The 25,782-nt window shown below is 41.1% G+C and overlaps 1 protein-coding gene across 6 annotated transcripts in view; it reads right to left on the bottom strand.

Moving 5' to 3' along the window:
- Positions 1–25,538, bottom strand: part of LOC125452215 (melanocortin-2 receptor accessory protein 2-like) — a 31,052-nt gene extending 5,514 nt beyond the window's left edge. For 2 of the 6 annotated variants that reach the window (XM_048530357.2, XM_059645264.1), the window contains exons 1-5: positions 24,672–24,877; positions 23,471–23,552; positions 20,495–20,593; positions 12,513–12,637; positions 2,929–3,028 (exon numbers count right to left, since the gene is read on the bottom strand). In XM_048530357.2, the coding sequence (XP_048386314.1) occupies positions 2,929–3,028; positions 12,513–12,630 (218 nt within the window). In that variant the 5' untranslated portion in view covers positions 12,631–12,637; positions 20,495–20,593; positions 23,471–23,552; positions 24,672–24,877. Of the gene's footprint in view, positions 1–2,928; positions 3,029–12,512; positions 12,638–20,494; positions 20,594–23,470; positions 23,553–23,819; positions 23,893–24,671; positions 24,878–25,400 lie in introns of those variants that run through there. The other 4 variants (XM_048530358.2, XM_048530360.2, XM_048530356.2 and 1 more) reach the window with 4 other exon arrangements.
- Between the last annotated feature and the right edge of the window lie 244 nt (positions 25,539–25,782).

Below are 25,782 nucleotides of genomic sequence, written 5' to 3'. Positions count from 1 at the left end.
GTCAGCAGGTCTGGCAGCATCTGTGAAGGAGAAAACAGAGTTAACGTTTCGGGTCCAGTGACTCTTCCTCATTTTTGTTCCTGATTGAGAAGTTCTTTCGGTTTTTATTTATGAAAAACGTAATATTTGTTACTCTTGATAAATCACAGCAACAAACCACTTAGCACAGTAGATTTCCATTCATGGTCTGAATGGCAAAAACAGTTTTTAGACGCTGAAGGCGATGAATGTATTGTTCTAATGTACAAGCTGTCATTAATGGTGGACAAATTTAACAGCATGGTTAGTTTGAAAGCCAATTATGTGCGGTGAGCAATTGAAGTTTACAGTCAGAATTACTTAATGGTTTAGATAATCATCAGCATTTTACCAAAACAAAAATTATCATGGAATTTTACTGGACAGATGATCATTGTAGTGATGAAAGGGCTAGCACTCTCTCCGGGTTCCCGTTGTTATACAAACATTTCTTTTTCGAGCATATTTTGGAACAACACTGAAACAGGAGTAGGTTAGTTAGCTTCTTGAGCTTGCACTGACATTCAATAAAATCATGCACAATTTAAAACCAAGCTTTACATACCCAAAACCCTAATGTCTTTGGCTAATAAAATCTATATATGTTGGATTTAAAATTTACAATAAATCTGGCATCGATGACCATTGTTTGAAGAGAGTTCCAAACTTCCACCATATTTGTGTGTAAAGCGTTTCAGAATTTCACCTCTGAAATGTCTGATTCCCTTCGGTCCTAGGCTCACCAACTAACGGAAAATGTTTCTCTTTATTTTGTCACTTCCCTTTAATATTGTGAGTGGTTTGATTAAATCACCACTTATCCTCAAATTCCCTGACAACATCCAACCTTTGTTTACGTTCATCCTCATAATTTAACTCTGAGTTCAGGTACTATCCTGATGTGTGCTGCACTCTCTCCAAAGTCAATGGATACTTCCTAAGGTCCAGTGATCAGAACTGCTTTCAGTATTCCAAGCGTGGTCTAACTCAGGGCTTTTGAAAGCTGAACCATGGCATCTGCTGCTTTCATTTAAGGCTGGAACAGGCAGATTGTTGGTGTCTCAGAATCAAAGGATATGTTGCAGTGGGCAGGAAAGTGAAGTTTAAGATTACTCATGGTGGAGCAGTCTCAGCACAGGTCATTTGGCCTACTCTTTCTCCTCTTTCCTCTGTTCTTCTTTTCTTGAGTGTCCTGGTGTTCGACATGTGAAGGGCAGGATTTCAGTTGTCTTTTTGATACCTTTTCATGACATGTGAATGATCTGTGTGCCTGAACGCTAAGTCTTTTTGGACTTATGGTGTTTCTAACATTTCACTGTTTTGGAAGTATCCAATTCTATACTTTTTATATCCAAAATGGATGATCTCACATTTTCCAACACTGAACTATAATTTTTTGCAGTTTGCCTTTTACTTACATTTTACTATTGCTTCATAATTTAACACTTCCAGCTCATTATCTAAGTTGTTAATAAACACACTAAATATTTGAGGCTTCAACATATATCATGGGGTACACCACTAAACTTCTTCTGTCAAATAGAGTACCTGTAGATTATCCATGTCAAAGTACTATGGCACAGTGGTAGTCTCTCTGTCTGAGACAGAGAGGCTGCTTTCAAGCTTCACCTGCCCCCAGAGGGGAGCAAACATGTCTAAATATGTTAAAAATATTGAATTTTGAGAATATCTACATATCGTTGCTCCCTGCCTCCTGCCACCCAGCCAGTTTCCTACCTGAAGAGCCTCAATTCCATGTGTTTTAATTTTAACTCTCTCTTATGGGGTCATTATTCAAAACAAAGCAGATAGGCATTTTCTTCCACTACTTCAATTACTTCTACACAAAGTCCAATTAGCTCCCTCAGGCATGAGCTACCCTTAAAGGCTTTCCCTGATTGGCTGAGAATAGTCAAGGTCAACCAACCTTGTTTGTTATGTTTGTAATTTCCTGACCATAGATGTAATTTAGACTGGTCTATGACTTATTGTTTTTTAAATGGGCAATGATTACTCACAATTTTTCAACCTAAAGGAGCCATTACCAAATTGAGAGAACTTTGGGGGATTGTTGTTTAGGCCACTGCACTGTTCCCACCTTTTTTTAAAAATCCACAGATGGGAGATCCCAGAGATTTGTCGCCCTTCAGTGCTATCACATTTTTCTCTCTCACTGATATTTAGCTCACATTAATGATGGCAATTTCCTGTTCATGATTTTCATATTCCTTTTCCTTTGGGATTTCCAGTATGATGACCCCTTTCTGTACTGTTGAAGTAATTGTTCAGCATATCCATCAGTTCTTTAACTAACATCACCATTATCAGTTCTTAAGAGGCCCACTGTCCTGCCAATACTTCTAGCACCAAAAATAAGTGTAAAATTTTTGTACTGATTTTCACATCTTTTTTGTACCTTTCCCATTAGCCAGGATATTGAACAATTTTTTACTAGTGCAACTTTTATTTTTACTGTTATAGCACTGCTAACCTATTATAGAATATCTTTCCATCTGACTTTCCGGCAATGCATTCCAGATCATGATAGATCATTGCATAAAATGATTGTTTATCTTTCCACTAGTGCTTTTCCAAGTAGTTTAAATCTGTGTCTTTTGATGAGTGACCCCCAGTGAAACCTGTTTCTCTTTAGGTACTCTATCACAACAATTTTTATTTAATTCCTGTAAATGTTATCATTACATACAATTGTAACTATCTCAGAGGCACTTCTCTTAATCTGTGTCCTAATGCATGTGCTCTTCAATGATTATATTTTAATCACTGCAGCAGGGTATTTTCCAGTTCCTCTTCATTGTAAGATGTACGTGAGGCAATATTATAAGACAGCTCTAATGTTCATCCTGATACAACCCTTTATTAAAAATTAAAGGTAACAACCTGACTTACTCTTGATGTGGTGCTCCTGTCTTTGTCAATAGCGTCAAAATGAAAAACATGAAAATGACAAACACTGCCAGGCCGACCCAAAATCCAATCACAATGGAATCTGAAAAACAGGACATTATTTTGAGTTGTTTCATACAAAGTTAACACAGTTGAAACATTGGCTTCAAAGGGGTAATATTTCTGATTTTTAATTAAAAAAAAGTAGGCTCACTTACAAATAATGAACGATAGTTCAGGGCTGAGATTGACATTTTTAATCAGTAAGGGAATCAAGAGCGAAAGGTCTGTGTTCCAGATGGGGGGTATTAATGATCTAAGTGAATGAGCTGACTGTCATGTCCTAGTTAGTGTTTAGCTTCATGAGGATTGTTGGCACTGCACTCATTCCGACTCATGCCTTGTAGTTGGACAAGTCTTAGGTAGTTTGGAGATGAGTCACTCATCACTGAATTTCTAGCCTCTCACCTGCACTTGCAGCTACAGTATTTATATGATGGGTACAGCTCAGTTTCTGTTCAATGGAAATCCCAAGATGTTGATAATGAAGGACACAGGGATGGTAATATTATGGAGTGCTAGTGAGGTTCTCTCTTGTTGGAGATGACCATTGTCAGGCACCTTATTTGGCACAAAGGTTACTTGCCACTTATCTACCCAAAACTTTAAGCTGACCAGGTCTTGCTGCATGGTCTGCTTAAGTATCTGAGGAGGCTAAATGGTGCTGAACATTTTGTAATCATCAGCAAACATCCCACTGTTGATCTTATAATGGAGGGAAGGTTGTTGGTGAAGCAGCTGATGAGATTCCACCAAGGACACTACCACCCTGAGGAACCCCTGGGACTGAAATGATTGGCCCCTAATAACCGCAACCATCAATCTTTCTGCTAGGCATGATTGACTGGATTACAGAGTTGCAGGGTCCTGCAATGTCCATGCAACAGGAATTTTGTGCTACCAGAGGTTAAGAAATCTTTATGCTAAACACTGTTCTCATAAAAAGAACTTAAACAGGGAAGGTTTGATGTCACACATCTAAGCCTAAGTGCAAGCATCAAGGAGCAACATTCATGTCCTGAATAATAAAGGAAATGAATCCACTGTAATTGACACAAACATTTTTGAGGTGGTAGATGAAGTGCTGAAGAAGGTGATTGTCTTGTTCTGAATGGTACCAAACTTCTTGAGTGTCACTGGAGCCACACTCATACAGGCAAGGGGAGAGCAGCTGGTCACACTCCTGACTCGGCTTTTAGATGGTGGACAGAATTTGGGAATCAGGAAGTGAGTTACTCACTACAAGATTCCTAGCCTCTGATCTGCTTTTGTAGCCACTGTATTTATATGGCTAGTCTATTTCATAGAACATAGAACATAGAACAGTACAGCACAGAACAGGCCCTTCAGCCCACAATGTTGTGCCGACCATTGATCCTCATGGATGCACCCTCAAATTTCTGTGACCATATGCATGTCCAGCAGTCTCTTAAATGACCCCAATGACCTTGCTTCCACAACTGCTGCTGGCAACGCATTCCATGCTCTCACAACTCTCTGCGTAAAGAACCTGCCTCTGACATCCCCTCTATACTTTCCACCAACCAGCTTAAAACTATGTTTATAGTCAATGATAAACCCCAGGATGTGGATGGTGAGGGATTCAACAGTGATTGATTTGCATGCTTTGGTTTCCTCTGAAGAAACTGGTCACATAGTGGTACTATTTGGAACTGGTCACCCCCAAGCCCTAATCTCTCGAGAAAAGAAGGCTGTGACACAACTTGACATAGTTGTTTAAAATTATGAGAGGTTTTCATAGAATCCCTACAGGCAGAAAGAGGTCATTCATCCCATTGAGTCTGTACCAATCTTCTGAACAGTATCCCATCCAGACTCAGGAGAAGCATCTTTGCCCAAAGAGTGGTGAAATTATGGAACTCACTGTGACCGAGAGCGATTGAAGTAAACAGAATAGATACATTTGAAGGGAGGTTTGCCAAACATATGAAAGTCATACAGCACAGAAACAGAATCTTCAGTCCGACCAGTCTATGCTGATCATAATGCCAAACTAAACCAGTCCCATCTACCTTTGCTTGGTCTATATCCCCCCAAACATTGTCATTGTAGAAATTGAGCATATGGACCCAGAACATTAGTATCTAGACAACGAGTCCAATCACATTACAACATCACTAGTACCCCCAATTCTTACAGTTCTCCTAATAAGGGCAAAATCGAATGATTTAGCAACAGGTTTCCATTTTCAGCAATATTGAAGGTCAAATTTACAGAACACTCACTAAGCCAGCATGACAACTGTGGATTTTGGAGCATTTTCTGCTTTTATGACATCTCATAGGCCTCCCATCAGCCCAACTAGTGAGTAAGAAGGATTGACAAGTGCTTAATGTAGTGGCATTTTTTGATTCACCTGCTACCTGGATGTAACACAGAAACGAAAATCTACTGAGTAGGATCTCATTCTCCTTGTAGATTCTTCACTGTATTCTTGCACTAACAGTTGCATTTCTGGAGGTCAAAAGAATTTAGACAGGGTGAGAAAGAAGATAAATGGGGTGGAGGCGACGAAAGTTGGCAGGCTTGCTGAGACAAGCCCACTTCCGAACACTGGATGTGTTTCTCTGTCATTTGAATGTTTGCCAGCCTCTGCATACGGGAATCCCAGGGAGGACTCTTCTGCAAATTCTAACCATTTCCCTGCATTTAGATTCTTAAAAGCCAAAGAAGATTGGAAACAGTGAATCTGACTGCTCCAGCAAGAGAGGAGAAAGAAAACAGGAAACTACAATCCCAAGTCTTAGCTTTACATCTGTCATAGCAAAACATTGGAACGTTAAAGACACATACAGCAGGATATCTAGAAAATCACAAAACAATCAGGCAAGATAAACAAGGCTTGTGAAAGGGAAATCACCTCATTATTTGAAGTCATAAGAAATGCACCTTGAACTTGAAATGCGCCTATTTGCAATTTCTAGAATGTTATTATTTTAAATTCTATTTTGTTTCTATGTTTTCTGTGCCCTAAATAGCAAGCCTGAGTTGAGGGAATGAACAGCAAATATCTGTATGGACTTCGGTCAATGCCTACTGTGTGTCTGGCTAGACTAGAGAGTATAGAAATGACTTCTTGTCTTCACTCATTCAACATCCGGCTTGTTCTCCACTCATCCTCACTCCTCTCTTCCTCCCACATTTATCCACATCCATTCAGCATTTTCCTCATAAGTGGCTGAGTTCTTCTTGGAAACTTCTTGGAACATGAATCAGAGAGGGAGTCTTTTTAGGCCTTGCCATACTGTACAGCTCCAATGTGCCTAATTCTGTCTGGTTAGCTGTTTCAATTGTCAAGACTGTCGCAGTAAATAACTTTCCCTGCAATGCAATCAATGACAAAAAAGTTACCAGGAGTTCTGAGGTTTTAAAAGAAAATCTTATGGTCCACGAAGCCCTGTAGCTAACTGATTGTTCAGCATGTTGCAACAAAAGCTTGTAAAGGATCACTGTAGCTGAAACCTTTGACAAAAACAATCTGCAGCTTGCCAAGCAGGAATGATTTGAACTTAAGCTTTGCCAGGTTCCCCACAGTTTTCCATCCATTTTTTTGGGCAGAACATAATGGAGGAGATTAACTGCATTCTCAAAGATTTGGTTGTATATGTTTCCAGTGAGCAAGTCTTTTTGCCAGAATGAGACCCGGTAAGATTAGTCACTAGATGATCAAATCACTGAAGCAGGCTAGAAGGAAGTTTAATACTAGATAAAAAGAAATAAAGTCATTTTAACACCATTATTTTCACATCAGGTATGCATAAGTAGCTCCACCTTGATGTACACTCATTCCATTATCAAACAAATACTGGCATGATGCTATTGTGAATCTTAAGAGCTTTAAGAGTCGCATTTAAAAAATAGTGTAAGTCACGATGGACTCTGAGGATTATTAGATGCATTGTTGGTGATTGAATTGCCTTTTCTTGGGAGATTGCAAAGATGCTTTTGTTATTGACTTACTGTGGGGTCGATTGTGATCAGAGATAATGAGAACTGCAGATGCTGGAGAATCCAAGATAACAAAGTGTGGGGCTGGATGAACACAGCAGGCCAAGCAGCATCTCATGAGCACAAAAGCTGATGTTTCAGGCCTAGACCCTTCATCAGAAAAAAGCTTTTTCTGATGAAGGGTCTAGGCCTGGAACATCAGCTTTTGTGCTCCTAAGATGCTGCTTGGCCTGCTGTGTTCATCCAGCCCCACACTTTGTTACTAGGGGGTAGTTTAGGGGCAGTCAAGACTCTTTCCTCATTGTTAAATTATGGATAGTTTTCCAAACACACAGGTTCTGTTGGAAGCATCACAATACCTTACTTCAGCCTTGCCCCACACTTCATGTGAGCTCACATGATACGGTAACCAAATGCAGCTTTTAAAAGTACAGTTCTTTAGATTCACAATATCATCGTGTCAGTTTTTGTGTGATGATACATAGAATGAGTGTTCATCTAGGTGGAGCTACATATGCATATCTAATGTGAAAATAATACTGGGACCAAATCTATTCCCTGCTAAAAGATTTAGTGGAAATTTAAATTGACTTCCAGGCTTTTCAACGGAATTCTATCAGACAGTCTTGCAAAAAAGTCATCAGGCTGCCACAATCAGCTGAGCAGTCAAATAACTATTTACAATGTTTTGAAAGAGATGCAGAACCTGTTCCATCTTCAAAGGTCACTCGAGACATCCACCTCAGTGCCGAGCAGCTGTAAGAGCCATTGTTGACGATATTCATGGCCGAATATGACAAATGGCTATTAGGGGTTTTCTTTTTAACCGACACAGACAATTGAAGAAATTTTAGCTGATGTACCAAATTATTTAGCCGAGAAAGATCATGGCCCTCACAGCTAGAAAACAAAACTCCAATGAGTCATAGTAAGATGGGACTAGAATACAAACAGTAAGTCTCTGATAAGGCACCTCAGAGGAAATCCATTTGAGTTGAGGTTTCCAATTTTTATATAAAATGGATAGGGGAAGCTTATCCTGTTTGAGATGAGGCTTTTTAGATAATTATAATTACATGTTACAGTAGACAAATATTTGTAGAAGAACAGAAGGTTAATTTATTTAGAAATTGGGGAATTAAATTAAACTGTATTAATAAGATAACCTTGTAAGAGTACTAAGAAACAAATAACACAGAAAAGTCGGCAGAAACAATTTTGAAACTGGGTCGCTATGACCTTGAGAGAATAAACAACTGCCACTTCGCATGTGGGATAAGAGGGGAGCTGTTAGCTTCGTCACAGAATCATAGTATCAGGCTTAACTGTATATACCTTTTAAAGCAACTTTATACTAGAGCAGATATTGCAAAAATTGTACCATTTGGTAGAAATTAACATCCTGTTTAATCTTCTGTACTAAGATCAGCACAGAGCTGCATGACCAAATTTTAAAAGTCATTAGTAATAAGCAAGTACACAATGTGGCTCGCAATCATCTAGGAAGGGGCATAACAATTGCTGTTGGAATGTGGTCGATAATGTAAGAGCCTAAGGAAAGGTGACAGAGGGTCTGGCAAACATCATGAGATGATGGGAGGACCTAAGGTGGACCACAAAGTTGTCCAACTTTGATTATGTTTTCACAGGATTGGATGTGTAGGTCAGAGGGTATGTGGCAAGCACTGATGTCAACGTTGCATGTAACCATTGTAACGCAGTGTGTATATTCATTGGGAAAAGTAGAATGTCACTGACCTCCATTCTGAGCTGTTATTAAGAGGGCAACGGGGTCCCACATGAGAGCCAGATTCAGAGTGGTGTCTGGCTTTCCCACAGGTAGTAAAGGAGCTCTAAATAAAGATCGATTTCTGCTACTGAACACAGGGCTCAGACTTCTCATTAAAATCCCTCTCCAATAGCCATCAAAGCTACTAGACCATCTGTTTCTTTCAAGCCATTCACTCCAACCAATGTACCAACTCAGCTAAGGAACATTAAGTCTGCATCAAAATAGAAACTGAGCTAAATTTGATTTTATAGTTACTGATAGTTATCTATAACCAATTTTCGGGCATGTAATAACATTGGTAGAAAATTTATAAACAATTTTCAATTTCCATCATCTAATTTTAATACCCAAGACCATTTTGGTTTAAATGAGGCATGTTCAGGAAACCAATGTTGAATTTTTTGAACATAAATTACATTTTTTTTCTCCTAAAGACATGGAACTAGGTAAATGACTTGGTGTTGAAAAAACTCACATTGTCATTTAAGCTCAACTTGTGTGAAAACTTGTACATGTTGGTCATGGAAGGGTTGCCTGCAAATATCTGATTTTGAAAGACGCTGGAACCTGATGTAACACACATATAAACTATATTTCAGCAGCTACTTGGTTGAGCATGAATTTCCTCCTTTATCCTTGACTGGAGCTACCCTTTCCCTCGCTACCATTTTGTTCCTCACATACATATGTATAAAATACCTTGGGATTTTCCTTAATCCTGTTTACCAAAGACATTTCCTGGCCCTTTGCCAGTTTGGTCTATTTACATATTGTTTCATAGTCAATATAGAAGAAGTTAAAATCACCCACCACAACATTTTTCCATCATCTGTCCACATATCTGATCCTGAATCTGCAGCTAACTATTGGGAGGCCTGTAGTACAATTCCATTAAAGTGACTAAACCCTTCTTATTCTTGAGCTCTACCCACTTAGTCTCACTGGATGAACTCTCCAAGATATCCGCCCTTAGTACAGCTGTGATATTTTCCTTTATCAGTAAAGCAACTTCCCCACGTCTTTTATATGCATCTCCATGTCATCTGAAACATCTAAATCCCAAAATGCCAAGCTGCCAGTCTTTTCCCCTCTTTCAACCACTTTCCTGGTGCATCAGTGTTAATCCTGAGGTTACCTGCAGAAAGCAAAGAATGAATAGATGAAAATGAAATCAGGAAGATACAGTAAAAGAGAAAGAAAGCCAAGTCAGTGAAACATTACAGCTCTCAATTTCTGTGCTGGAGGATTGGGAAATGTCATACCTTTAGACCCCAGTTAGAGGACTTAATTCATTGTTTTCAATTCACTGATGGGCCATGGGGATCGCTGGAGAAATATTTATTACTTATCCCCATTTGTCTTTCAGAAGGTAGCACTCAACTGCCTTCTTGCAGTTCATACGCTGTAAGTTGATTCACAATGTCATTAGGGAGGGAATTTCAGAATTTTGCCTCACCAAAACTGAAGGAACAGTGATGCATTTTCAAGTCAGGATGGTGAGTGTTTGGAAGGGAACTTGGACATGGTGGTGTTCCCATATATCTGCTGTCCCTGTCCTTTCAGATGGAAGTGGGTTTGAAAGGTACCGTCGGAGGTTCTTTGGTGAATTTCTGCAATGCATTTTGTAGATAGTACACACTGCTCCTACTAAGCATCGATGGCGGCAGTGAACATTTGTGGATGTGGTGGCAATCAAGCGGGCTTCTTTGTCCTGGATAGTGTCAAGCTTCTTGAATGTGGTTGGAGCTGGATTTATCCAGGGAAGTGGAGAGCATTCCATCACACTGCTGACATGTGTCTTGTCGATGGTCGACAAGCTTTGGGGAATCAGGAGGTGAGTAATTCACTGATGTACTTCTAGTCCCCGGCCTGTTCTGTATTTATATAGTGAGTCCAGTTGAGTTTCTGATCAATGGTAACCCCCAGATGTTGATAGTTGGGGATTCAGTGATTGTAACAATATTGAATGTCAAGCGGTGGTGATTAGATTGTCTCTTATTGGAGATGGTAACTGGCTGCCATTTGTGCATTGTGAATGTTACTTGCTACTTTTCAGCCAAAGTCTGCATATTGTCCAGATTTTGTTGCATTTGAACACGGACTGCTTCATTATCTGAGGAGTAATGAATGGTGCTGAACACTGTACAATCATTGACAAACATTCCCACTTCTGATCTTATGATGGAGTGAAGGTCATTGATGAAGCAGAAAATGATGGTTGTGCTTAGGACACTACCCTGAGAAATACCTGCAGAGATGTCCTGGAGCTGAGATGACTGACCTGAACACTCATGAGCATCTTCCTATGTGTCAGGTAAGACTCCAACCGGTGGAGAATTTGTCCCTTGATGCCAGTTTTGCTTGGATTCCTTGACACCACACACAGTCAAATGAAGCCTTGTTGTCGAGGGCTGTCATTCTCACCCCGTCTCCAGAATTCAGCTCTTTTGTCAAAACTAAGGCTGTAATGAAGTCAGCAGCTTCCTGAGTCGTGAATGCAATCCGTTTCAAATGTATTGACTGTTCTGCTATCACCTCCCAACCAAAAGCCACGCCAAAAGGAATTAATTATCTCCAAAAAAATCACAATGTAAGCTGATTACATTTCACAAAAATAAACCTTATCTTGAGTTTTTTTCTATTGCAATTTGAGAGATTGGTCAATTTGAAGGCATTGGATAAAACTGAACAGCTATCTTCAATTGTACACAGTAGCCAGAAATACAAGCCTAATTCACATGCTCTGTGCAGCATTCAAGTTGCAATTCTGGCAATTCTAATCTTTCTTGGCTGTTGAACCTCATCTCACCCTTAATATATCTGTACAAAGCTTTCATTTGTCATTGTACTTTGCTATGCCATATGGAGCAGCACGGTGGCTCAGTGATTAGCACTACCACCTCACAGTGCCAATAACCACAGGTGACTGTCTGTGTGGAATCTGCATATTCTCCCTCTGTCTGTGTGGGTTTCCTCCGGGTGCTCTTGTTTCCTCCCACAGTCCAAAGATGTGCAGCTTAGGTGGATTGGCCGTACTAAGTGCCCACAGTCTCCAGGGGTATGCAGGCTATGTGGATTAGCTCCGGAAATACAGGGTTAGGGGATAGGGTAGGGGGTGACTCTGGGTGGGAGGGCCTTACGAGAGTTAGTGTGAATGTGATGGGCCAAATGGCCTGCTAACACAATGTAGGGATTCTGTGATATATTCATCATGATCTCCTTCTTCAACTTTGGATAAACTGGTGGCAACTGCAGTTCAGTAACATTGACATTTCCATGAACACTTACCAATTCTCTCTCCACTGTAATCCCCTCATTGTTTATCTCTGCCTCCTTCCACTGTACATAATATTTACAACCATTAAAGTAGCTTGATAACGGATTGATCCCAAGAAAACTATTTTTTTTAATGGATTAATGTTTCACTCAGAGTTTTACTTTTACTGAGCAGATGTAAAATGCTGATCTCTCTATCGTGATGCCCAGCACACATCATTACTTTGTAACATTTAATGTAAAGCTCCTGGTACAGCCTCTGTTTAGATATTTGAATTGGGCAGGTCTTTAAAATAATGAGTGAAGAAGAATTAATCTTAATCACAATGGATTTACTCTCATGAAGGAAACATTCCCCAATGGACTGCGGTTCAGTATCTGTCACATCCTTTTTCAGAACATTAAATTGTTGTTGTTTATTTGAAACTCGCCACTTGTTAAATATTTGAATCGCATTAAGTGATAAAGCCTCACCATGACAATAACTTACACTTGTGTGCTTTCAGTCCTTCAAAGGAAACTGGCTCATCATCATAATACTCGTAGCGCCAGATGTAATCACTGTTAGATACAGTGGTCTTGTTTGCAACAGCACTAGCTTCGGACATTTCACACCTGTAAGTCAGAACAATATTTCATTTTTGTGTTTCCTTTAAATTAAACAAATTAAACAAACCAACAGCATGTTTATCCTATATTTAACTCCAGTCAAATGACAAATTAGTTTTAAATATAGATGCGCATCCTGGAGTATAACTAATCAGATTAATCATCTGCTGGGGAAAAGAAAAAAATCAAATTCCTTCCATTACCAAATTATCATGTCAAATTAGAGCATTCAGCTGTCTCATTTCTTTCAAATACCACAACTATTTTTTTCCTTCTCATCTCCTTAAATCCCAAAGGAAGTTGGGAATACTGTTAAATCATTCAAAACTAATGAGCTAAAAAGGAACACCAAGTTTCAGAGTTTAGTCTAACAGGCTAGCTAAGGTGAATGTGGGTAATAATTATCTGCCAATCATTGACAATATCAATTACTTAACCCTTAAAAGGCATTTATGTGACATTTCATATCAGAGACATTAACAGATTTTAAATAGAGGAAGACTATTGACTGAGAAAACAGTACAAAACTGGGCAATCATTAGGGCTAGGGCTATCAACAGAATTAAATATGGAATGGAACGCTTTGCCTGCAACGGTAGTAGATTCGCCAACTTTAGGTACAGTTAAGTCGTCATTGGACAAGCATATGGACGTATATGGAATAGTGTAGGTTAGATGGGCTTGAGATCGGTATGACAGGTTGGCACAACATCGAGGGCCGAAGGGCCTGTACTGTGCTGTAATGTTCTATGTTCTAAATACCAATTCCACCTGCAAACTGATAGTCCAACAGATTCCTCAATCTTTGATTATCATTAAAGCTTGGATAGCAACTCTGGTCAAAGATACCCAAAAACAATGCACATTTTGAAAAGTGTAGGACAACTGCACAAAGATAGCTCAATGCTAAACTACAGATAAATGAAAGTTCTGTATTCTCACCAAGACATAGTGTACAGTCAGGTGACAAACAGGAGGAGGGGGCACCATAAATGTCGAAACGCTCATGCTCAGCACCACCATGTTTAAAGGCAAGCCATGCATCTTACACCTAAAATACTGAGATGATGATCATACCCAGCCTCCTCTTGAGCACCTAACTATAATTGATAGCAGTATCTGATCAATTCAGTTCACTCCATGTGATATCAAGCAGCAGCTCAGTGACTGAGAACAAAAATAATGAGCCCTGACAACATTCCACCTGTCAAACTTGCTATGACCACAATTGATATTATTATGATAAGTCAGATCTCAGAAAGAGACCTGGCTTGATAGATCATAGTTTGATTTGTTTTGGTTTTAAAAAGTTGGTTTCTCTCGCAAACATAACTGAACAATGCTGCAGATTTTGCTTTAACAATAAAACAGAAGTTTTTTAACAAATAAATATATAATAATATAGAATAACCCGAAGTATCGACTTGTAATAAAATCAAAAGATTTTTAAACAGTAGGAGTGTAATCTAATTTATCCCAAAACATTCCTTCATAAATTGAGAAGAAATAACTTTTGTGTAACACCAAAATAGGCCACATACATAGTTCATGATATATCCTTCCCTTCTCAGGAACACTGTTCTACACTGCCATTCTAATAACACACTGTTTATATCGCAATTTGAAGATCTGTATAACAGAACCACACACTCCTCTGTGTCTTACACTTGTACTTCAGTATATTGTTGGTTTCCCAGATATATTTTGCTGTGATTTGCATTCAGGTCAAGATTACTACTTCTGAGCCAAGTTCCATCATTCTTCTATGCTAGATCTTAACAGAGCCAAAAGTTTTGTTGCCCTTCTTTGGACCATTTCCTCAAATGGTAGTGGAAAAAGAATCTTTGAATATCTCAATGCCAGAGGTGGATAGATCCTGATAAGGAAGGGGGTGAAAGGTTTCTGGGAGTTGTTTGAAATGTGGAGCAATCAAGTCAGCCCTGATCTTAGTAAAAGGTGGAACAGACTCAAGGTATTGAGCAATCCACTCCTGCACAAACATTTAGATGTTGTCACTTTATACAGAGAATTAATTCCTAGCATTTTGGATTTTAGTATCTGACTTGCTGTTCTATATATATATTTTTCATCAAAATGTTCAGTTACCTTACAACACTTGGATGAACTGAGGAAGTCCACTCTCTACTGAAGACTGGACATGCAGCGTTCAAGTTGGATGACCCAGACCTATGCAGGAAATCCAGATTTGACCTCCGCAAAGCCATCAGGGAGGCCAAGAGGCAGTACCAGACCAGGTTAGAGACCCAAACCTACCAAGCAGACTCCTTCTGCCTGTGGCAAGGCATAAACAACATACTGGGATACAAAATGATGCAGAGCAAGATAGCAGACAAAGACACATCACTCCCTGATGCATTCAATACTTTCTATGCTTGGTTCGAGCAGAACGCAACCACCTCAGTATCACCTGCTCTGACAGGCCCAGGCGCATCTGCTCCCTCTGCTGCACACGTCAGATTGGTCTTCCTGGGAGTCAACCCAAGGAAAGCGACAGGCCCTGACAGAGTCCCCTGCCATGCACTTAGATCCTGTGTGGGCCAGCTGGTGGAGGTATTCATTGACATTTTCACCTCTTCCTCTTACAAGCCAAAGTCCCCACCTGCCTCAAGAAGACCAACACCATCCCTGTACCTAAGAAAGCACACGCAACGTGCCTTAATGACTACCCCACAGTGGCTCTGACCTCCATAATCATGGAATGCATTGAGAAGCTGGTCATGGCCCACATTAACTCCAAGCTCCCCTGCAATTTGCCTGCTAACGTGACAGATCCACAGTGGATGCCATTTCCCTAGCCCTGCACTCATCCCTGGAACATCAGGACAACAAGGACACCTACTCATCTACTATAGCTCCTCCTTCAACACCATAATCCCCTCCAGACTGATCTCAAAGCTCCAGGACCTAGGTCTCAACTCTGTCCTTTGCAGCTGGATCTTCAGTTTCTTGACCCACTGACCGCAAGCAGTGAAGATAGACAACTACACCTTCCCCACGATACCACTAAACACTGGAGCCGCCTGCGTTGTCAGCCCCCTGCTGTACTCTCTGTACACCCATGACTGTGTAGCCAAATTCCAAATGAGCACAGTCTACAAGTTTGCTGACAACACTACCTTGGTTGCTTGACATCCACTCAACCATGAGTCTGAATACAGAAAGGAGATAGCCGGCTTGGTGATGTGGTTCAACAATAACAACCTCTCTCTCTCTCTCAATGTTGGCAAAACAAAAGAACTGACCATTGACTATCGAAAGAAAGGAGGAGAACACGCTCCCCCATCTACATCAATGGAGCGGAGGTTGAGAGGGTTGACAGCATCAGCTTCCTCGGAGTGATGATAACCGATGACTACCTACCCTGGAGCTCCAACAGCGATGTGATGATCAAGAAGGCACAACAATGCTGCTTCTTCATCAGCCAGCTTAGGAAATTTGGCATGTTCATAAGGACCCTCACCAATCTTTGCAGATGCACCATAGAAAGCATATTATCAGGGGGCATACTGGCCTGGTACAGCAACTGTTGTGCCCAGGACCGTAAGAAACTACAGAAGGTTGAATGCACAGACCATATAATCATGGAAGCCGACCTTCCATCCATGGACCCTATTGATATGCCTCACTGCCACGGAAAGGCTGCCAACATCATCAAAGGCGCCTCCTACCCTGGTCATGCTCTCCTACAACCTCATCCATGAGGCAGAAGATACAGAAGCTTGAACACATGCACCAATATCAGAATTGACGTCCGAGTATTCTTGGCAAAAGTAGGAGTCTTCGGGTAAACTAACAAGCTTTATTAATTATGCACACTAGGTTGAAGAGAGGCTGAAGGCATGACATTTCAAGAAACTTCCTTGCACAGTTCTCATTCCATGTGGATCTGACATCATCAGTGATGCAGTCTAGCAATTTGCATACAGTAAGTGATCCCGTAAATACTATAGGCCTCAGAAATAGTTAGTGTGGGTGAATAGAGCTGATTGGATTGTCCTACAGGAAACTAACATGAACTCAATGGGCTGAATGGCCACCCTCTGTACTCCCACACGGGGTGTCAATAGCCTACGGTTTTAATGCTGGATTGTCAATCCAGAGTCCTATGCAGTGTTCTGGAATGCAGGTTCAAATCCCACCACAGCAGATGATGGAATTTGAAGTCAATCAATATCTGGAATTAAGAGTCTAATGACGGCCATAAATCCATTGTCAATTGTCAGGATAAAAGCCCAACTGGTTCACTAATGTCCTCCAGGCAAGGAAATCTCCCATCCTTCAGTTGATCTGGCCTACATGTGACTCCAGACCTACAGCAATGTGCTTGACTCTCAACTGTCTCAGGGCAGTTAAGAAACTGCAATAACTGCTAGCCTAGCCAGCGATGCCCTAATCCCACTTGCCTGGATGAGTGAAGCCCCGACAACACTCTAGAATCTTGACACCTTCCATCACAAAGCAGCTCACTTGAATGGCACAACATCCACAAGCTTCACTCCCTCCACCACCGACGCTCAGTTGCAACAGTGTGTACTATCTGCAGGATGCACGGAAGAAATTCACCAAAGCTTCTCAAGCAGCATCTTTCAAATCCATGACCACTTCCATCTAGAAGGACAAGGGAATTAGGCATATAGGAACACATTCATGTTCCCCTCCAAATCAGTCGGCATCCTGACTTGGAAATATATCGCTGTTCCTTCAATGTCGCTGGGTCAAAATCCTGGAATTCCCTCCCTAGTAGCATTTCAGATCAACCCACAGCAGGAAGACTGCAGTGGTTCAAGAAGAAAGCTCACCACCACCTTCTCAAGGGCAACCAGGGATGGGCAAGAAATGCTGGCTGGCCAGCAATGTTCACATCCCACAGATGAATAGAGAAAATAAATGACTAAAGACTACGACCAAGTCCCAGCCAACAACTGTCTGTTTCCAGGTTGAATGATAATTTCCTGGTTCCTTGAATTTTAAACTTTTCATTTTCGTATTTTAAGCCCTCCATGGCTTGTAGATTGCAAGGATGTCTTGAACATCCTCTGAGAAGCAAGCAAAACAAAAGTTAAAAATAGAGAGGCCTAGCAGAATTTCATGTTTACAATATCAAAGTAGTTACCAGGAGGCCAACAACTGTTGTACCTGTGTAACCCTGTTCCATAAAGTTTGTTATTTGGCTACATCTAGCTCTTCCCCCCCACTTCATGCTCAAATGTTGAGATGACTATTTCCAATTCAAAATATTCCCAGCTTACCTTGATTCTGGTCTCTATGTGGTCAGCAGGTATCTCTTATCTAACCCCCTCACTGAAAATCCTGCTTCCTGTCTACTTCGGCTTCCAATTGTCCAGAAATTCTTGGCCTGGCCCAAATATGGTATTCCTCACCCCAATGAAGGATCCCAAATAGCAAAGTGTAGAGGTGGATGAACACAACAGGCCAAGCATCAGCTTAGGAGCAGAAAAGCTGACGTTTCGGGTCTGGACCCTTCTTCGTGAAACATCAGCTTTCCTGCTCCTCTACACATAGGCCTCAACAGCAGCTACTCACCAACCAATCAACTCATGACTTTCCTGTGATATCACTGATGTCTTTTCCAAAGGAAGGGTTTGGGCCCGAAACATCAGCTTTCCTGCTCCTCTGATGCTGCTTGGCCTGCGTGTTCATCCAGCTCTCCACCTTGTTATCTCGGAGTCTCTAGTATCTGCACTTCCTATTATCTCTGAAGGATCCCAAATGGCTGGTTTTCAAACCAAGTCCCAGTTTCATCTTCAAAGTGATACTGAGATCTGGGTTTGATACGATTGTTATTCTTTTCCTCTCCTCCTCCTCCTCCTAGGCTGGGGTTTCTTTTCCTCTGGAGACTCAGTGACCTTTATAGAAATTTGTAAAATCATGAGGGTCATGAATAGAAAGAATTGCCAATTCCTTTTTCCTTGGATGAGGGAGTCCAAAACTGAAGGGCATAAGGTTTAAGGCAATAGGGAAGCAATATAAAAAGGGACCTAAGGGGTAACTTTTTCACACAGAGGGAGGTGTGTTTTTAAAATGAGCTGCCAGAGGAAGTGGTGGACGCTGGTATAATTATGATATTTAAAAGGCATCTGGATGTGTATTTGAAGAGGAAAGTTTTAGAGGGATATGGGTCAAATGATGGCAAATGGGATTGGGTTAATTTAGGATATTTGGTTGGTTCTAATGAGTTGAACCAAAGGGTCTGTCTCCTTTCTGTACAACTCTGACTCTGAGTCCCCTTTCTCTGCTACATGCTCCAGTTCTACAAATCCTCAATAATCTGTTTTTCTAACTCAGGCCTTTTCAGTATCCTCATGATTTTTGACCCACCATTGGTGATTAGGCCCTCCACTGTTTCAGTTCTGCAATGTCATCTCAGAAATGTTCCATATAGTCATCTCACTCTCCTTTAAGACCCTCCTTAAAATCTACCTCTTTAGCAAAGCTTGTAGTTACTTTTCCTACCATCTACCTACCACTTGGCAATTGGGCTGGAGTGCTTGACTTCCAGGAATTTTGTGTAATTGGCTTTCTTTTGCGAACATGAATCCTCAAAAAAAAATTGAAATGTACTCTATGCCCTTGTTAAACTTTTTATAGAGGTCTTTGGCTTAAATTTCTCATTTTGTAAACTAAAACTTATTTTTTCCCTGCAGACATATTGAACGTGTTGCCTAAAGAACATTTGCTAGAAATGAACTCTTTAAACCAAATTTATTTACTCTACTCAATTTATTTACTGGCTTTGTGAGGTTTTACACCAGATTCAAAACAACCTATCAGAACAGCAAATGCTGTAATAACTCTTAACAGGACTTGCTTTCTGCCAACTGTCCAAACAATTGAGAGTTTTATTTTTAATTTCCCTTATCAACCTGTTCAGAACCTTTCATGTTACACTGAAAACTGTATTAAAAAGGCCAACCTCGTTCAACCTCAACAGTTAAATGCTGAGTATGAAAAAGCAGACACCTTGGATGCAACCAAAATAATTTCAAACAAAATTCCTTTCAAACCTTCATGACATGCCTCTGGAGCAGGTGGGGCCTGAACGCACATCTCCGAGCTCAAAGGTGGGGACACTGTACTGCACCACAAGAACAATGTTCCTTTGTTTTGTGAACCATTGTGATATATTAAAACCCATGTGTTCTTACCAGCAGTAAGTCCTTTTTTTTAGGAATGTTACATGTTGGCCACCTAAATGGCTCAATAACTTTCCAGTCCTCACGCCATGACAGCGCTTTTGCTGAGTAGGTAGCTTCATTATTCCTCAATTATCAAGCAACACACCAAAAGAAGTCCAGGTCAAGTACTCCTTCAAACACACATTATTTTGGTAATCATAACCTTTGATGTTACAATAAAAGTTGTTTTACAAAAGCTAGTCATTCAATCCCAAGGATTTAATATTGAGTATGAAAAAGCAGACACCTTGAACGCAGCCAAAATTATTTCAAACAAGTTCCCTTTGAATTATTCAATTTATTAGTTAGGATTGCACATATTTTTGCCTAAAACCCAATGTTTGATTGTATTGAAAGTACTATTTTACTCCTGTAAATTTGACACTACTTCCATATCTCTCCAAGGCAATCCTAGATGTTTTCTGCCCATTCTTAAATTTAACATGAATTGTTGAATCAAGTGTTGATGCGAGATTTTGCAAGTGCTTTGCTTTCCTGCAGAATGGGCTGCATTTTCCTGCCTTGCTTCTCTGGTCCAATTCCCTCTTGTTTTGTTGGCTATAATTTTTCTTGACAGATACAGGACATCATTTAGCACATCTGTACTTTCTTTATAGACTCTGTAGCTTGCCTTATTAATTCTTACCACTTTCCCTTCGGCTCTCTCTGCACTGAGCACACTCCCTTGTATCACCACTGACTTTCCAAGCCTCGGGTATGTTTTGTTGGTTGGTTTATCTCCGCTCTGTAAGAAGTGATAAGAATAAAGGCAATAAAGTGGATGCAAGAAAATATTGCACAAAAGAAAAGCAACACATATACTGAGAAATGCAAAAAGAAATTCAATATTGTAGTGGATTATGAGATGTTTGTGTGCGATAGAAAGAAAGATGTAGGGTTCAGAAAACAATAAATGATGTGTATCTGCACATTTTGTCTTCTTCCCCCAGATTCCATGGAAATCTTCAAATTACTATCCAGTTATTAAGTTATGCAGAAGCAACACATTTTACACTAAATAGTCAGCACTTTTGGAGCAGGATACAACTTGGCACATCAACTCGGACATTTCTTAGAATATTCCCTACTCTTCTGATTGTTTTGCACAATATAGTCATTTAATATTCATATAAAGTTCAATATTGACAATGAATCCTATTTCCTCTAGTCCAACGTATTCCTGTCATTAAATATTAGTGTTGCCTGATACTTATACAACTTTGCAACTATTTTGCTACTATTTTATCCCGTGAGCAACTCTGCTCACAAGTCAATCATGTTGCATTTTATCAATTGATGTTTGGAAGTCAATGTGCACCATCAACAATGTTACACTCATCAACCCTCTCTATTAAATCAACACAGTTTGCATGAGTTTATGGTTGAGTTAACAAAAGCGAATTGATGATTGTAATATTATAACAATTCCATGCTATTTTGTTTAATTAGCCCACATTTGTCCAGGCACCTGTTAATTTTGCCCTGCACTGTTGTTTCAAGAAGCTTGGCAGGTGACCCGAAGTTAAAAGATCTGACCCACAGTTGCTCTGCTTATCGTTATATCTTTAACTTGAACAATAGTGTAATGTTTACAATCTTCAGTCCTCATGTAATATGCTCGAGTCTAAGAAAAACTGGAAAATTGTGGCCAGTGTCTCCGTAATCTCCATTATTTTTCACTCTCTTAGTTCCAATGAAGTCATATTGGACCCGAAACATTAACTCTGTCTATCTCAGTACGGGGAATCTACTAGACCTGATATTTTTAAGATTTATATTCCACTCTTTCTTCCTATAAAATCCATGGATGCACTTCATCCGGTCATAGTGTCTTATCACCTGCAAGTACAGACAATCCAACATATTTCTCTTGAACATTTGAATTGTCAGAACTAGCTCTTCTTTCATCATTATCTGTGCAATATCTTCTTTTTTGGTAAAAACTGATGCAAAGTATCAATTAAATACATCAATCATGCCATTTGTTTCCAGGCTCAAATCATTTGGTTTCTATACATCCTACACCATCTCTTCACCACCTTTTTTACTATTTATACAGCTATATAAGACTTTTTTTACATGAGCTGCCAGTTTCTTTTCATTCTCTCTCTTTGTTTGTGCTATTTACTTTTCCAATACCCATCTAGGGGTGGCACAGTGGCTCAGTGGTCAGCACTGCAGCCTCACAGCACCAGGGACCTGGGTTCAATTCCAGCCTCGGGTGATTGTCTGTGTGGAGTTTGCACCTTCTCCCCTTGTCTGTGTGGGTTTCCTCCCACAGTCCAAAGATGTGTGGATTGGGTGGATTGGCCATGCTAAATTGCCCATAGTGTTCAGGGGTGTGTAGATTTTAGGGGGACGGGTCTGGGTGGGATGCTTCAAGGGACAGTGTGGACTTGTTGGGCCGAAGGGCCTATTTCCACACTGTAGGGAATCTTTGCATTTGCTATTTTCAACCTGCTTCTTAGGTGCATTACCCATAGACACCATTTCTTCCTTCTCTTGATCTCCTTGTCTTTGCTTCTTCAAGGAGCTTGAGATTTGTTTGCCCTATCTTTGTCCTTTGTGGAAATATACCTCGACTACACCCAAACTCCTCTTTATAGGTAGTTCATTGGTCAGTTACAGCCTTGCCCGCAAATTTTTAATTCCAATTCAACTGGTTCACATCCATTCTTACTCCATTGAGGTCAAATTTCTTCATCTGATTGTTCCTTGCACTTTTCCATAACTAACTTAAACCTTACAATGTGAAATCAGAAAATGCTGGAGAAGCTCAGCAGTTCTGGTAGAATCCATGGGAAGTGAATAACAGTTAATGCTGTGAGCCCGAGGTGACTCTTCCTCAGAACAAGACCAAAGAAGAACTATACCAGACTCAAAACGTTAACTCTGTTTCTCTCCTAACTGATGCTTCCACAATTGCTGAGCTTCACCAGCTTTTTCTGATTTTCTTTTTCTAGTATCCACAGTATTTTGCTTTGGTTAAACCTTATGATACAATTAGCATTGTCTCTTCATGCTCCCCTACTGACAGTTGATCTACTGGGTCTACTTGATTTCCAGTGTTGCTTCCTTTCATGTTGAACAGGTAACTTACTGTTGTGGAAAATTCTCCTCAACACACTCTAGAAATTCTTGCCTTTGGCAAAACTACCATCCCAGTCTATATCCAGATAATGCAAGTCCCTCATTATCACTACCCCAGATCATTCACACCTCTTTAATTTCCTTGCAAATTTGTTCCCCAACATCTTTCCACTCTTTGAGAACCATGGTGAGGTTTCAAAGTCCTCAAAAACATTCAGAGATACTATCACCGTGCCACTGTTATTCCTTTAAGGGGTCCCGGCTAACCTGGTCAGAGATGTTACTGCACACCTCTGGAGTAGATGGGACTTGAACCTACTACCTCTCCTGACTTAGAAGTAGAAACGTTACCACTATGCTGCAAGAGGTCTTCACTGCACCTTTCTCTGGTGGCCACTTAGACTATATGGAAATAGAAGTGAACCCTTTCCATTCCTGAGCTCTAGCCAAATAACTGGTTTAACTCTTTTCAGATAGATCACACCACAAAACTTGCAGGAAATTATATTGTGGGATGTTTTAAATGACTCACTGTATTTGTTTTTCTCTGCACCACAACAACAGTGTATTCTGTCGACACATTGGAAGTTTCCAATTCACTGGCTCAGAAGCTGCTGGGATAAAACCGCGTTATCAGTGTATTAGACATGAGTGGAGAGGTACGACACGGCGAGTTGTGAGCCCTTCACGCTGCTCCACCCTTGGCCCAGCAAAAAAACCGATGCGAGTGCGGGGAAATTGCCGGACGATGAGCCTCGCCAGAGAGACATGGCGGGGGTTGGCGAATACGGAACGAGTGTCATTGGAGCCTGGAATGCTGGCCCGCGATGACATGCTGTAGCCTCACTCCTGCAAGTAGCAAATTTGTTGAGGTTTCTTACTTTTGCTTCCAAGTCCTCGTTTTTTTCCTCATTCTATCCAACCTTCGTGTCCTTCTCTATATTTTAATTTGACTCCAAAAGTCTCGCTTCCTCCCCCCGCCCCCCAACCTTTGTCGTTTGTTGTAGTTTCCTGTTTATTTTTAAATAGGATCAAGACTCCTGGTCCTACCGCTCCAAGTGCCTGATGCTCTCACTACACTGCTGTCAGCTTGCAGCCCTGAACGCTGTCATAGAATTGGACCCCTGGCTAAATGAATCTCACGGCAAACATTGAAATAAACGCTGATTTTTTTGAACAAGCGCTGCCACTTCAGCTCAATGTCCACCTACTTGCAGGGTGCTCATTAATTCAATGTAGTTCTTAATGTTCTTAACAGCCTGTTAGTACAAACAGGTTAAAAGTCCGGCCTCTCGGTTCCGGCCATTCTCGGTGTGTCAATACTAAAACCTTCAATAAATCGACTTCGCCCCTTTTGTAACAAATCTGTTCAAATCGCGTCCCACTTTTAAGAAGAAGAAAATGACTTTCTTTGTAAAGCCTGTGAAAGTTTCTGGCACAATGAACCTCCGGATTGGGATGAGTTCAATGTGAAACCGCGCTCACGGTCTACAGTGAAAATGGACACAATCCCACCTTCCCCAATAAGAAGGGATTTACCCATTCTGGGAATCTCTGGATACACAGTGCAGGGGGAGGGGAGCACGCGGGAGGCGGAAAGTTAGGACACTGGGTCAAAGAGGAGAGACTCCCCGGACGGAGGCAGCAAACCCTTCCTCTCTCCCCGCCGGGTGTGGGGAACCCGCCTGTCCCACCACCCACTCCCAAAGCCCCCGGGGCGCCCGCCGCCTCACCTGCAGTCACGCTGTGCGGGAAATGGACAGCACGCAGTCGGTTCGAGCCGCTCACTGCCTGAAGGGGGCTGGTTCTGGCATCTCGCAATCTTTTCTGATGTCAGGTCTGAGACTGAGGTGGTGATTCCTCGCCAGCGGTTAGGCACAAGCGAGGAGACTCTCCACCGGAGACAGACCACTCCCTCTCCTCCACCCCTGCCCTGACCTTTCTCTCTCTCTCTCTCTCTCGGTGCATTCTCATGCAAAAGGGAGAGCGTGATTGACAGGAAGTTTGGCTTTCATTCCGACCTCCTCACCCTCGGGATTGCTTCCCCCACCCTCAGCGATTTTCAAACCAACCCCATCTGCGGCTTGGGAATAATTTCCCGGTCCTTCAGCCTGAATTGAGGTCGAACGGGGACCAGATGATCGAGTGTTGCTGCTGGAATTGGCCAGAAAACAAAAATAAAATTCCCCTCGATCTGCTGCAGGAACCTTGTACATTCATTCAGGAACTGCAGTTGCCGTTCTATCTTATTATTGTCGCTAGATTTAGTCAAGGATAACATATTGGAACACAGAAATCTGGGTCCTGCTGTGTTCATCCAGCCTCACATTTTATTATCTTGGAATTCTCCAGCATCTGCAGTTCCCATTATCTCTCTTCCAATGGGGCGCCAGTTGAATGAAAATCCTCCAATATTGAACTGACAAAGGCAAAGGTATCAGGGCGCTTAACGGAGAATTTACCCCTCAGAGCCAGCATCTATCCTGACATCAAGATCGCAAATAACAGGTCATCCGCTTGTTGTCACAACGCTGTTTCATTCATAAATGTTGGCGGAATATAATTGTTAGTCTGTGTTGCTAGCACAACCAAAACACAGCAGCAACTGGTGGAGATGCAGTAGCATTTACAAATCAACCAAAACACAGCAGCAACTGGTGGAGATGCAGTAGCATTTACAAATCAACTGCGGTTTTTAAAGCGCACTATTTCCTGCCGGGTCTGGCCTGATGTGTTTCATCCTGTGTAATGGACGCACAATGAATAATTCAATCACAAGGATATTGTTGATCTAGCTCAGGGTTGACTTCTCCATGAAATATCACCCACAAGCCAGCAGCTTAC

This window comes from Stegostoma tigrinum, chromosome 4, assembly GCF_030684315.1.
Source record: "Stegostoma tigrinum isolate sSteTig4 chromosome 4, sSteTig4.hap1, whole genome shotgun sequence".
In the NCBI taxonomy this organism is placed as follows: Eukaryota; Metazoa; Chordata; class Chondrichthyes; order Orectolobiformes; family Stegostomatidae; genus Stegostoma; species Stegostoma tigrinum.
The sequence above is the reverse complement of the archived record's forward strand: the minus strand, read 5'-3'. Positions and strand labels throughout refer to the sequence as shown.